Consider the following 14,143-nt stretch of genomic DNA (forward strand, 5'->3'; position numbering starts at 1 on the left):
TAGGATTGTTTTAAACACCCACAGTCATATCCGGCTGCTGGATATTGGCTCGGAGTATTTTCCTGGTGCAACTGAGCAGGGTTTTCATGCGATTTTTCCTAGATGATGACGGGTGACCATTGTGGGGCTCTCACCTGGCCAAGGACAGTGGAGGAGGCTCGGTCTCAGAGTACGAACGCAGGGGAAGTGCACAGCTGAGCTCACAGGGCGGGTCCTTCACCTCCCGGCCCCTGCTGCCTTGCTGGCAGGAAACAGCCGTCCCCAGGGAGCTGGTTTTATGGGAGTGGATTCAGGCTTTTTGCTCTTGATGCATATCTTGACTTTTGGGTTTGCTCAGCCCTTCCTTTCTTTCGCCTTCTCTCTCTCCTTCCCTCCCTCCCTCTGTCCCTTCCTTCCCTCCCTCCTTCCCTCCTTCCTTCCTTCCTTCCTTCCCTCCCTCCCTCCCTCTCTCCCTCCCTCCCTCCCTCCCTCCTTCCTTCCTTCCTTCCTTCCTTCCTTCCTTCCTTCCTTCCTTCCTTCCTTCTCTCCCTCCCTCTTTCTCTCTTTCTTTCTCTCTCTCTTTCTCTTTCATCTTTCGCAAGATCTCCCTGTCATCCAGTCTGGGGTATAGTGGTACTGCAACCTCTGTCTCCTTGGCTCAGGTGGTCCTTCCACCTCAACCTCTCCAGTAGCTGGGACCACAGGCACCCACCACTACACCGGGATCTTTTCTGTATCTTTTGGAGAGACAAAGTTGCAGCATGTTGCCCAGGCTGGTCTTGAACTCCTGAGCTCAAACGATCCTCCCTCCTCTGCCTCCCAAAGTGCCGGAATTACAGACATGAGCCACCATGCCTGGCCTATTTCTTTTAGATTAGAAAATACCCACAGTCTCCCCTTCCTTCCTTCCTTCCTTCCTTCCTTCCTTCCTTCCTTCCTTCCTTCCTCTCTCTATCTTTCTCTTTCTTTTTTGAGACAAGGTCATGCTCCGTCACCCAGGCTGGAGTACAGTGGCATAAGCACGGCTCACTGCAGCCTTGGCCTCCCAAGTTCAAGTGATCCTCCAGCCTCAGCCTCCCAAGTAGCTGGGACTATAGGCGAACATCACCATGCCCACTAATTTTCGTATTTTTTGTAGAGACAGGGTTTTATCATGTTGCCCAGACTGGCCTCGAACTCCTAGGCTGAAACGATCCACCCGTCTCAGCTTCCCAAAGTGCTGGAGTTACATGAGCCGCTGCACTGGCCCTTGACATTCTTTTCTCTACCTCTTCTTTCCTGACTCAGTCTTGTGGAGGACCTGAAGCCGGCAGTGCAGCATGGTGGTTGGGAGCAGGAACCCTGCACGCTGCTTGCTGGAGTTCAAGGCCTGCCGCTGCTGTTTGCTGCCCACGTGACCAGGGCCTGTGTGGCTGGGGCCTGCATGCTTGTCTCATCTGAGCCAGGGGTCATGCCCTGAGCCCTGCAGAGTCATGGGACCTGAACCACTGAAGAGGCAGTGCCTGCACATGGCGAGGGCTCGATGGCCTCCGCTGTTCCTACAAGCTGTTAACAGTGACTGCACTTAGGAGTGAGAATGTCATGCATCCCAGGTGAGCACCTGGTGCTGTTCTTCTGTTCCGTGAGGATGCAGCTCCTTGCGTCTAGGAGACGGTGTTGGTCCCACTGAGGTGGATCTGGGCATGACGAGACACCTCCCTCCTCACGAGTTCAGTGGCAGCTTCCTGTCTCAAGGTGTGGACGTGGATGGCTGCTCTGGCTGAACAAAGCATTCGTTGTTCTGTCGTATCTTCTTCAGTGGTTTCTTAAGAAAGACAATGAACTGGACTTGGATGACTGGCTTCTTACTGTGTAAATTGGGTTAGAGGACATTCCTTACAATAGTGGCCTCAGATTGATGTAAAAACGGTGAAGCAGCAGGCATGGTGGCTCACGCCTGTAATCCCAGCACATTGGGAGGCCAAGGAGGGAGGACTGCTTGGACGCCAGATTTCAAGACCATCCTGGGCAATAATAGTGCGACTCCATCTGTACCAAAAAAAAAAAAAAAAAAAAAAAAAAATGACCCAGGCGTAGTGGCACGAGCCTGTAGTCCCAGCTACTTGGGAGGCTGAAGCAGGAGGATTGTTTGAACCTGCGTGGTCACAGCTACAGTGGGCTATGATTGTTCCACCGCACTCTAGCCTGGGTCACAGAGCGAGACCCTGTCTCAATATATATATAAAATAAACATAAAAACAACAACATCCCCCACAGCAAAAAAAAAAAAAAAAAAAAAAAAAGCCATTTTAGATCTTCCTGTGCATGTGATTTGTGTGAGCTGTGACTCGTTTCAGGAAGCGAGCCGTTCCGCTGACGGGCACGGAGGTGGCCCTGCCTCCTCCGCCCTGAGCTTTGGTTGTCTGAGGTCAGTGTTTTCTGACCCATCCTCGCTGACTTCTCCTTTAGTGGGATTCACTGAAGTTCATCGTCATCCTGACTTTTCCCCAGCTTTCATCGGGGAGAGGAAGTGAGGAGGGGAAGGAAGCAGAAGCTTCCCTTGGCTGCCTGACCCTCACGCGGGCCTTGGTGAGAGGAGGGGATGTCATTCTTGGGTTCCTGGCTTTTGGTGCCATCCAGCTGCCGCCAGTCCATGCTTTAGTAGGGGTCTGAGTCACGGGGTCCCACAGAGTGGGGGCTTCAAACAGCAGCCGCTCATCCTCTCCCAGTCCTGGAGGCAGGGTCCGAACTGGCGTCCGCAGGGCGGGGCGCCCCAGGAGGCTCCAGAGAGGGGCTGCTTCTCTCTCCAGCTCCTGGTGGGTGCTGGCCATCCTTGCCTGAGGAGCCATGGCTCTCATCTCTGCCTCTGTTTCCCCATGGTCTCCACCCCGGGGATCTGCCCTCACATGGTCTTCGCCTGAGTGTCTTCTCTACTAAGGACACTGGTTAGATTGGATTAAGGGTCTGCCATAGTCCATGTGGTCACATTTTAACTAATCACTTCTGCAGACACCTGTTTCCAGATGAGGCCACATTCACGGGTGCTGGAGATGAAGAACTTGAACATATAGTTTTGAACCCATAAGAATACATTGATGATTCCATTTTTATACAGCAGGTAGTCTTTCCTGCCCTCTGGCTCACCTTGCAGAAGAGAAATGGGACCCACTTCTGTGTCCGAAGGCCCCGCGTGGCCGGAGCTTCGGGTACTACTGCTGGGCCAAGAGCGCAGTGTGGTCGGGCACTCAGCGGCGCTGGTCCTGCCCTATCTGGAAGGCCGGGGTCCGCGGCTTGCGGGGTGGGTGTGGCGCTTCACGGCTGCTGTGAAAACTTAGTGACTGCACAGGCGTTTCCTGGAGGCACTCAGAGCAGGCAGGAGGAGGAGAGGTGGAATCTGAAGAACAGGCTCCAGTCCCTCCGTTGAGTCTCTGAGCCTGCACCTGCAGATCTGCCGAAATGGAAAAGAGACTTCCCTGGGTGGTTTGGGGATCCATGAAGACACGCCCCTCCAAGCGGTTGTATGAATCAGGGGTGGTAGGAATGTGTTACTTATTCGTTTCTGTCACTTTGCGTCGCCTTCATGCCTGCTTCGAGTAGCCTGTGAGTGCCTGCTGTGGTCCAAGGACTGTGCCTGGTGTTCAGGTGGGGTTGGGGGGTCTCGCTCTGAGTCAGCTCTGCGCTGTCCAGCATGGTAGCCCTGGCCACACATGGCTTGGACTTGGAGATGTGGCTAGTTCCAGGTGAGATGTGTGCTTTTCAAAGCGAGGAAGAATTCTGAGTTTAAATTCCGCAGGACATCTCCGTCTCCCTGTGCTGATTCCACTCCCCTGCCAACAGAAGTTCCTGGGCTGGGTCCGGTGGCTCACACCTGGAATCCTGGCATTTTAGAAGGGAAAAGCAGCTGCATCACTTAAGCTCAGGAGTTTGAGACCAGGCTGGAAAACTTAGACCTCACCTCTACTAAACATTAAAAAATTAGTGGGTGTGGTGGTACACGCCTATAGTCCCAGCTGCCTGGGAGGCTGAAGTGGGAGGATCGCCTGAGCCCAGGAGGATGAGGTTGTAGTGAGCCATGACTGTGCCACTGCACTCCTGCCTGGTGACAGAGTGAGACCCTGTCTCCCTATAAGAAAAAAAAAAAAAAAAAAAAGGCTGGGCATGGTGGCTTATGCCTGTAATTCCAGCACTTTGCGAGGCTGAGGTGGGGGGAATCATGAGGTCAGGAGTTTGAGACCAGCCTGACCAACACGGCGAAACCCCATCTCTACTAAAAATACAAAAATTAGCTGAGTGTGGTGGTGCGTGCCTGTAATCCCAGTTACTCAGGAGGCTGAGGCAGGAGAATTGCTTGAACCTGGGAGGCTGAGGTTGCAGTGAGCAGAGATCATGCCACTGTACTCCAGCCTGGGTGACAGAGTGAGACCCCGTCTCAAGAGAAAAAAAAACAGTAATAATAAAAAAGGTGTTGCTGGATATGTCTTTTGCTTTTCCTTCTGGAAATCGTATTTCTCCTGTTTTCCTGTTTAGTTGTTGAAAAGCTGGCGGGAGAGGACTTGTGCATTTATGCTGCAGTCCAGTTTTGTGGGGTTCACACTCTGGGAAACCCCGGGGTGCACAGAAAGGGGCATGCATACTCGATCAGCATGTGGAAAGTGAATGGCCGGGCAAGGGACCCTCAGTGAAGAATTACCCAGTTGGGGTCACAGTGATCCTTCCAGTTTCCAGAAAAGTGCTCTCATGCTGTCTCCCCTGACCTGGACATTTGTCCTGTTTGTCTGAGGGGCGAGGCAGTGGTTGGGGCGTGGTTGGCACCCTTGGCCCGCCGGCACCCTTGGCACCCTCGGTCAGCACCCTTGGCGGTGGCAGCACCTCTTTGTTTGTGGGGGGACTCGGCCTCAGGGGACAGCCTGGAGATGAGGGAGCTGTATGGGTCTCCCTGGAGAGCCTCAGCTTTGCAGACGGCCTGCATCCCAGGAAAGCAAGTGAGCATTCCACGTGAATAAGGCAGCAAGTTTCCCCAGAGAAACAGACCCAGCAGGGTGTGCGTGAGCTCAGGCATGGTTTCTCTGTTGCTGAATTCCTTCTTCTCTGGAAGAGCTCAGGCTTTGCTTCTCAGGCCATCAGCTGATTAGACGAGGCCCACCATATCACAGAGGGATATCTGCTTTCACCTCCCCCGATGTAAATGCTGATCCCATCTAAAAACACCTTCCCAGCAATGTCCAGGCTAGTGCAGGAGCACACTGTGGGCATGGGGCCCGGCCACACACACTGCCCCATCGCGGGATGGAGGCTGGCAAGCCAGCTCACTCACTGGAGGCTCGGGTGCATGTGGGTTCTTGGGGAGGGCCTGCCTGCGGCATGGGGACCTTGCCCACCGGCTCTCCATTTTCCACCTGCTGGCTCCAGGCAGCTCCTTTCACGCATCTGGGGGCTCTCACGGGCCCTCCTTCATACTGCACTAAAATCAGTAAGCACTTGAGTACAGTGTTGGTTATAGTAATCAATCATTTATTCTTTTCTAATGCTCCTGAGGGGATGGTTGCTCCCATATCCCATTGTCTTTCTTTCTGAGGCAGGGTCTTGCTCTACTGCAGGCTAGAGTGCAGTGGCACAATCTGATCACAGCTGACTGTAGCGTCAACCTCCCAGGCTCAGGCAATCCTCCTGCCTCAGCCTCCTGAGTAGCTGGGACTATAGGCACATACCCCCACACCCAGCTAATTTTAAAATTTTTTGTAGAGACAGAGACTCACTGTGTTGCCCAGGCTGGTCTCAAACTCAGGGGCTCGAGGGACCCTCCCACCTTGGCCTTCTGAAGTGCTAGGATTACAGGTATGAACCACGGTGCCTGGCCTCCACACACCGTTCTCTAACTAAGTTCACCATCAGGCAGTTTGAAAAAAACCAAACCCACAGGGCATGCCTGTGGAGATGGTCCCATGACTGCACACTTGAGTCAAAACTCATCAACGTTACAAAACAGAACTAAAATAACCGTTTGGCTCCTGTTTGTGGATGCAGCCTGCAGACACTGGAGGAAGTGTGCCGTGGTATTTTTGCACAATCCAACGGGAAGCACGTCAGTCACAGCCGCTCCAGGCTGCGCCGCGGCTGGTGCCGTTGCTGGAGTTTTCTTATCTTGCTCCCATCTCTGGTCTGGGAATCTGCACTTTTCCTTTCCTCAAGTTGTCAGAGTTTTTGTGAGTTCCCTGCCAGTGGGCTGTCCGATCTGGCAAGGCAGAGCGGAGAACTCACCTTAAAAGTTTGTTCTCTGCTGGGCGCGATGGCTCACACTTGTGAACCCAGCACTTTGGGAGGCCAAGTTGGGAATATGGCATGAGCCCAGGAGGTCAAGACCAGCCTGGTCTGTACAAAAACATAAAATAAACTAGCCGGGTCTGGTGGTTATGTGCCTGTGGTCTTAGCTACTTGTGAGGTTGAGGTGGGAGGAACACTTGAGCCCAGGAGATAGAGGCTGCATGGAGCCGTGATCGCACCACTGCACTCCACCCTGGGTGATAGAGCAAGACTATCTCAAAAATAAATAAATAACTAAATAAAAATTTTTTAAAAAAAGGCTGGGCACAGTGGCTCACGCTGGTAATGCCAGCACTTTGGGAGGCCAAGGAGGGTGGATCACTTGAGGTCAGGAGTTCAAGTCCAGCCTGGCCAACATGGCGAAACCCCTTCTCTACTAAAAATACAAAAATTAGCTGGGCGTGGTGGCATGAGCCAGTAATCCCAGCTACTCAGGAGGCTGAGGCAGGAGAAGCTGGGCGACAGCGCAAGACTCAAAAAATAAGTTCCCGTTGTCTCAGTGTTTGCATTTCCTGGTAGGACTTACTTCTCAATGAGTTGAAACACCAAGCTTGGTAATTCTCACAGTTCAATAGCTGCCTTTTTGCCTCCCACTTTCACTGGGTACGTTGCTGGTTTTCACTGCTGGTGCACGCGGTATTCACCTGAGGAGTTTTTAAAGCTAATACGAATGCCAGCTCCACGCTTGATCCTGGCAGCTGGGCCAGGGTCTGAGCAGCAGGGTTTTCTGAGTCTCCCCGCCCCCTGCGTGAGATGTACGCCAAGGGTGTCTGTGGCCTCTGATAGTGTCCTAACCCACTTTCTCATTTAAACCATGAGTCGAAATGACACAGCACCTGGGGAGAAGCCTGGCTGTGTTTGGCTCTGGGCAGGCTGACGAGTGAAATGGAAAGCTCACAGGCCATTTTCAATTCCCCCGCAGCAGACCGGGATTACTGTGGGTGCTGACTTCCTTCCCCTTGCACCTGGTCCCCGGGGCCTGTCAACTGCACTGATCCAGCAACATTCGGAGCGCCCCCAGGACCAGGAGAAGGTCGTCATCTCAGAATAAGAAATGTAGAAGATTGGTCCACTGCCAAAGTGCCCAATCAGCCCCGGGAGGTCATGTGTAAGTGAGGGACGAGGGGTCCCGTGCCCCGGGCAGTCCTGGGATGGCGGTGTCCATCCTTAGCTTCAGGAGGAATCTCACAATTTATGGAACAAACACTTCTGTTATAGGGCTGATGTGCCAGACACAGCTCCAGGCAGTTGACCTGTGTGCAGATTCTGTTCTCAGCTACCCTTTGGCAGGTACGACCCACATTTTAATGACAGGGAAACTGAGGTACCACGTCTAAGTAACTTGCCCAACGTCACATGCCGGGGGTTGGAATGTAGTCTGTCTCTAGAGCGGGGGCTCTTTACCGGAATACTCCGTGGTCCCTGCCCAGACAATTAGCCAGCACCTGCAGGGCAGTTCTCAGCGTAAAATTTGGAGCTCCTGGGCAGGTGGCTGCACTCTGCAGATGTCTGTGCTCTGCGGAACGCAGCGTGGACACAGGCATTTCTCCGGCCAGGCAGGCGGCCTCCAGATGCCCTGGGCCCCTTCCCCTGCTTCTGGGGGTGGTTACAGCAGACTCCCTGGGGTGCCTGGCGCCAGCATGCTTGTCAGGGCTCCACCCCTCCTGTGTCTGTTGCCCACCTTCTTCTCCATCTGTGCCTCAGTTTCTCCTTCTGTAAAACATGGGAAGGGGAAGACTACGAGCATAATAAACTCCGAGGACGCCTTATGCCGGCCACGCTTCTTCCCGTCGCGAAGCAGCGCTCCATGTCCCTGATACGGGGACAGGTTGGTGGAAGTTAACTGCTCATTCCCTGCCGCAAATGACCAAGTCCACTTCCTTGTCTGTTAGAACCTACACTTCATAAAGTGAGTGGAATTAGCTCTTTAGGTAAACAGACACAGTTGTGTTTTTAGATATGTAAATTCCAGGAATAAACCTGGTGGGACCTGCCTGCCCGGGGCCCCGTGTCTGCGTAGAGGTGGGGTGGGTGAGAACTCCCTCCCCGGGGCCCGTGTCTGCGTAGAGGTGGGGTGGGTGAGAACTCCCTCCCCGAGGCCCCGTGTCTGTGTAGAGGTGGGGCGGGTGAGAACTCCCTCCCCGGGGCCACATCTTCAGTGGGCAGGGGGTCTTCATCTCTGGCTGCTCTGGACTCACTGGCGAAAGTCCTGGTCAGTTTTGCTGCATTTCAATAGTTTGTCCAACAGTGTGGCTGGTCAGATATTGAAGGCATTGTTACAGATTCAGGTTTCCGTCACCACCAGGGGTAACTGATGTCTTCGTCTGTATTGTGTTGGTGGCATAAAGCTTAGCAGATCACTTCCCGGTTTGCAACATAAACGAGTCGTAACTCCTGGCCAAGTCGAACCTAGAGCCCTGGGCTCCAGTCACTCACACATCCTCCCACCTGCTTGGCCCAAAGACAGACCTGGCTAAGAGGCTGAGTCTGGAGGGAGGCTGAGCTCCCTCCTCAGGCTCGAACCCCTGCCTCCAGGCCTGATGATGGGCTGAACTGGGAGGCCCGTGTTCTTGGCAACCTGGCTCCGTTCACCAGACCAGGGCTGGCAGCTCACTGACCCTTGGCTGCATTGGTTGAATTTGAACCAACTTGTGATGTTTCTCTTTTGACCTGTTTCTGGGTCAGCCTGGGGCTCTGGCATCCCCAGAACTGAACCTGAGGCTCTTGATTTCTCCAGCAAAGTCCAAGTAAACTACCAGAATTCTTAGCACTTTGGCTTCAGGATCGGTACTAAGGGACCCCTGTCTAGGGGAGAAGGCAGGAGAGATGGCTCATCCTGTTTCCAGGGAGAGGGACTTGTGAAAGACTCAGTTTAAGGCCGTACTTGTAGACAGGAAATCACCACTCTGAGAGGTCCAGGGGCTGACATGTATGTGGGGTTAGCAGCAGGGGGCTGCCGGCCGGGCGCACAGCACATTCACAAACCACCAGAAAACGTGTGAGGGCCTTTGGATTCAAATACACTGTGAATTTGTCAAAGCCAAGTGCAAAAGGTCAAGTCGTAGTGACACCATGTAATCTTCATTGTCTTATGTTGGTTGTCATGCCTGAAATACCAGCGCCCCTACTTCAATCACGATTAAATTCAGGGCTTCTGGCCCTTCTCAGTGTGGACAATAGGCTCATTTAGAGCAGTCTGAATAATCCATTAGCAATCCTAAAAGCTATACATTATCTCCAAAATTGTATTTTAGAATTGCAAATATGAAAACTGCTTGCTTGTAAATTCTTTAGCTGGGGCACCTGCATGTAATTGGTTTGCATTTATATTCATGGGTAGATAACAGATTATAGGGTTCAAGCAACAATTTTTATTTACTTTTTCCTGGCTAGCATTTGTGGTCTTCAGTTCCTACTTCTTTTCATTACTAAGATCTTTCCTCTTTTATTATTATTTCCTTTTTATAGGCAAATCAGACATTTTTATCTGGAATGAAAAGCTATTTTAGGCATAGGCATCAACACAGTTCTCCCTTTGGCCCGAGTGAACTGTGTCACAGAGACTTGAAAAAAGTCCTTCCAGGGTAGCTGGAATGTCCCTGACTCCGTGTTCCCATAGTCACACTCTTGTGAAATCTGGTGGGTAGAAGCTGATGACATTTTTTAGCTCCTGTAAAAACCTCGTGATGCCTGGACTGACATTTTTTCTATGACATTTTTCTGTCTTTTCTTTATTATTACCATTTGAAATTTATTTTAGAGATGGGGTCTCCCTCTGTTGCCCAGGCTGGAGTGCAGTGGCATGATCATAGTTCACTGCAGCCTCAAACTCCTTGGCACAGCGATCTTCCTTCCTCAGCCTCCTGAGTAGCCGGGACTACAGAAATGTGTCACAGTACCTGGCTAATTTAAAAGTAATTTGTAGAGATGGGAGCCTTGCTGTGTTGCCCAGGCTGGTCTCCAGCTCCTGGCCTCAAGCAATCCTCCTGCCTTAGCCTTTTCTGTTTAAGTTGATGCCTGCTATTGCCAGTTTTTATGTCAGGTTTTAAAGGTTCTTGATCATCATCTTCCATAGTGGGCGAGTGACTGTGAGTTCGGGGGACACTGGTTTCTGCCCAGCTTGGTTGGAAGCTGACTGAATTGTCAGTCTGAAGCTGACCTGTGGTAGGGGTGCGGAAGGGAGGAACGTTGCCCTTCAGGTGCTGAATTCCAGGGCACAAGCTGCTTGCCAACAGGGTGGCTCTGTCGCCCAAACTGCGGCATTCCCAGGCTGGCTTTTCCCAGAAGAGGGAGGTGACCTGGGTAGCTCTGACACTTTGACCCTCAGACTGGCAGCAGCGCACATTCTTCCGACTCCTACCAGAGCCAGTCTGGCTCAGCTCCCAGCTCGCTTTCCCTCCACATTCCCGAAGGCACACTGTGGCTCTGCTGGAGGGGGAGCTGGAGCCAGGCTCGGGGCCTGGGAGACCACAGCGGGCAGTAGACAGGTCTGTCCGGCTGTTCTCACAGGACATGAGTGTGTGTGTCTGTGGGCTCCTCTCTCCAGGGTTGCCCGAGGGGTGACCAGACTGCCTCAAAATCCAGGCGGTGTCGCCCAGCGAGGCTTGTGGCCATTTCAGAACGATTGGGGTGGAAATGAGGTGAAATCTGGTTGTGTTTCTTGGCTCTTTGGCTCTAAACAGTGGTTTATTGGCCAAGGACAGTCTGTCTTAGAGAACCGCACATGTGCAGCTGTCATGCGTTCAGTCCATGCTCCAAATGCCCACAGACCAGGTCCTTAAATTCTTTTACGTCAAGACCCCCTCAGCCCTCGAGGGGTATGAGCCCAGGACCCCTTCTGAGAACACTGTGCCCGGGTGCATGGTCACATACAAAGGTAACCAGATGTCCCGAAGTACAGTGGTCCAAAGCCTTTTAAAATTATGATATGTGGTTCATCGTCCACATGTTAATGAATGAGGGCGTGGCAGTCCTTAGGGTGGTGGCGATCTTGACGGGCCATGCGCATCGCACTGGGGTGTCTGAAGTGGCTGGCGTGCAGATGGAAGCATCTGCTGGCCCTGCTCATGGGGAGTGCCCCTCATCACTGTTTCTGCAGTCTGCTGCCAACATTTTTAATGGAAGGAAATGGTAAATTTCAGGCAGAGGGTGGTGAAAACAAAGATGACATTTTCTCCCCCGTTCAAGGTCGTGGACCCTGCAAAATTGGTTTATGACCCAGTGATGAAGAGCCCTTGCTACTGGTCAGCGATGCCCACACCCTCGGGGAAGTTGCCCTCAGAGTGACATGGGACCATTTAGAATTTAGAGGTTGCCAATGATGGGCCGCTGTTGCATTTTGTGTTTGCCTAAACGTGATCTTTAGAAAATTTTGAATTAGTTTTGAACATTTATGACTTGGGCAATTGCTCATTAAACCCACATTGTTAGCTTCTTTTAAAAAAATCAGAACCAGGCTTGCTTTTCCCCGGGGAGGGATTGGAATGGGCCCCGGACACTCCCTGGGTGCCACCTCTCTCTGCGTCGTTGCCCACTGGCCGGGGGCATTTGACCTTGCGTTCTGGGCTCGAGCGTGGAGGCTGGTGCTGTCGGTCCAGTGCTGCTCGTCAGTCGTTCCCTTGGTCTAAGGGCATGGCCCGGGAGGCCACGCTTGCCCAGGGAGGAGGGGAGGAGCTGGCCTCCAGGGGACGCTGTGGGAGCCTCCAGGCCTGTTTGCAGAGGCTCCCTGGGGCGGCGTCTGAGCACAGGTCTCACTCCTCTCCGAAAGCGTGCCCCTGGAAGGGGTAGTGGGGAGCAGGTGCCTTGTGACTGGAAGATCTCAGATGCGGTTTGCTCATTGGTGATTGAAACAGATCCATCACCAGGAACGCTCGTGAAGCCCTTACTTCCAGCAGGGAGGGCATGTGCCATGCACAGCCTGCTCAGTCCTCCAGAGGCGCGGGGGCATGGTGCATGCTGAATGCTGCCGCCTCTCCCACAGCTGCTTTCTGAGAGCTCATCTCCCCGACATGGCAGATGTGCCAATGAGGAAAAGCATGCCAAGGCCCAAAGGACACCCCTGCAGGCTGCTGGGCGCAGCCCTCCCTGCTGGGGGCTCTCACCTGCTGCACGCACTGCCCCTGTCCCAGGAACACCGGCCGGCCATGACCAGATCTGCTCCCCTTGTGAGAGTCTGTCCTCCAAATCTGAGTCTGCAGAAAGCTTGTGCCACAGGCAGGGGTTGCAGAATTCTGCCAGAAAGTTCCCAGGTAGCTCCCACCTGCCTTAAGTGGACTGGCAGGGAGCTGCCTGCCAGTGGGGGGGTGAGTGGGCCCCCTGGGGGTCTGTGCACTGTTGCTGGGATAGAAAGGTGGCCCTGGGCAGATGTCGGGAAAGGGCACTGTGGGCGTGCCGGGTTACCTGTGGGGAGTGTATTCTGACCTGGGTTGATTTGATTAGATGACTGCGTTGTAAAAGTACGCAGAGACCAGGACCTTTTAATCCTCTTTTTTAACCATCAATTCTGGGGTTTTTGCCTTTACATGCAGGAAGGAGGTGGGGGTTCCAGTGCCCCGGCCCGGCCTCCCTGGAGCGCTGCTGTGCCTGACTTGCCCACTCTTCAGTCTACTCGTGGAAAGCGTGTGTGCCGCGTGGACCTTGTAGGCTGGAGTGCTGGGCTTGTTCCTGTGCAGTGGGGCTGGCGGCTGTGTTCTGAGATGAGAGATAACCCATCTTTCTGTCCCTCTTGACCCACCAGGGCGGGAGCAGTTCCACGGCCTGGGCTCCATGTACTGCCGGGGAGCGGCTGCCATCATCCTCACCTACGATGTGAATCACCCACAGAGCCTGGTGGAGCTGGAGGATCGCTTCCTGGGCCTGACAGAAACAGCCAGCAAAGACTGCCTGTTCGCCATCGTGGGCAACAAAGTGGACCTCACTGAGGAGGGGCCCTCGGAGGGCCAGGAGAAGGGAGAGTGCAGCCCCAATTTGGACGGCGGGGGCTGTGTCTCCCCCAGGGTGCCTAAGCAGGTGCATCTGGAGGACGCGGTGGCCCTTTATAAAAAGATCCTGAAGTACAAGATGCTGGATGAGCAGGACATGCCGGCCGCTGAGCAGATGTGCTTTGAGACCAGTGCCAAGACGGGCTACAATGTGGACCTCCTGTTTGAGACCCTGTTTGACCTGGTGGTGCCAATGATCTTACGGCAGAGAGCTGAGAGGCCGTCACACACGGTGGACATATCCAGCCATAAGCCACCCAAGAGGACCAGATCTGGGTGTTGTGCCTGACTTTCAAGGGCCCCCCAGACTCAGACTGTGCGTGTGGAAAGGGGTCTGAGCAGGCAAGCCGTTGTCTGAAAGGGACAAGGAACCCCGGAGAATTATTTTGCAGAACAACACACTCAGTAGAACAGAGTGGAAATGGCAGCTCGGCCTGAAGAAGAGGAGGTCAACGTGTGTGGTCTCAGTCTCTATCCGAGGGCTGGGGAGGTGGGGAATGGGAATCCTCTGTAAAGCCCAATCTGCAGAGCCGAGACCCCTGGCACTCTCTGCCCTGCTGCCCGGCACTGGTCCTTCTCAGCCAGCCTCGCACGGCCCCCTCCCTCTCGCACAGGCAGAAGAGAAGCCCGCCTCTGACCCTTTCAGCGCCCCGGGCTGTTACCACATCCTACAACTTCACGTGGCTTGTTCTCAAGCGCTTCTCTTCACTGTGAGTTCTCTTTGGTTCTCCCACTTGGTACTTGTATCTTGATGCTTTATAATCCTGACTCTCGACATGTTAATTTATACAAATCAGGAATAACTGTTTTATGCTGATTGCAGCAATGTGGGCTACATGTATTATTAAAGAGGATTTTGGGAAAACCTTTGCTTTGAGACTAAA

The 14,143-nt window shown here is 53.3% G+C and overlaps 1 protein-coding gene across 1 annotated transcript in view; it reads left to right on the forward strand.

The window, feature by feature from the left end:
* Positions 1-14,143, forward strand: part of RAB20 (RAB20, member RAS oncogene family) — a 36,233-nt gene extending 22,090 nt beyond the window's left edge. The window contains exon 2 of the mRNA XM_039473463.2: positions 13,016-14,143. Within this exon, the coding sequence (XP_039329397.1) occupies positions 13,016-13,548 (533 nt within the window). The 3' untranslated portion in view covers positions 13,549-14,143. The remainder of the gene's footprint in view (positions 1-13,015) is intronic.

The sequence above is a fragment of the Saimiri boliviensis genome, chromosome 16 (assembly GCF_048565385.1).
Source record: "Saimiri boliviensis isolate mSaiBol1 chromosome 16, mSaiBol1.pri, whole genome shotgun sequence".
Classification (NCBI taxonomy): Eukaryota; Metazoa; Chordata; class Mammalia; order Primates; family Cebidae; genus Saimiri; species Saimiri boliviensis.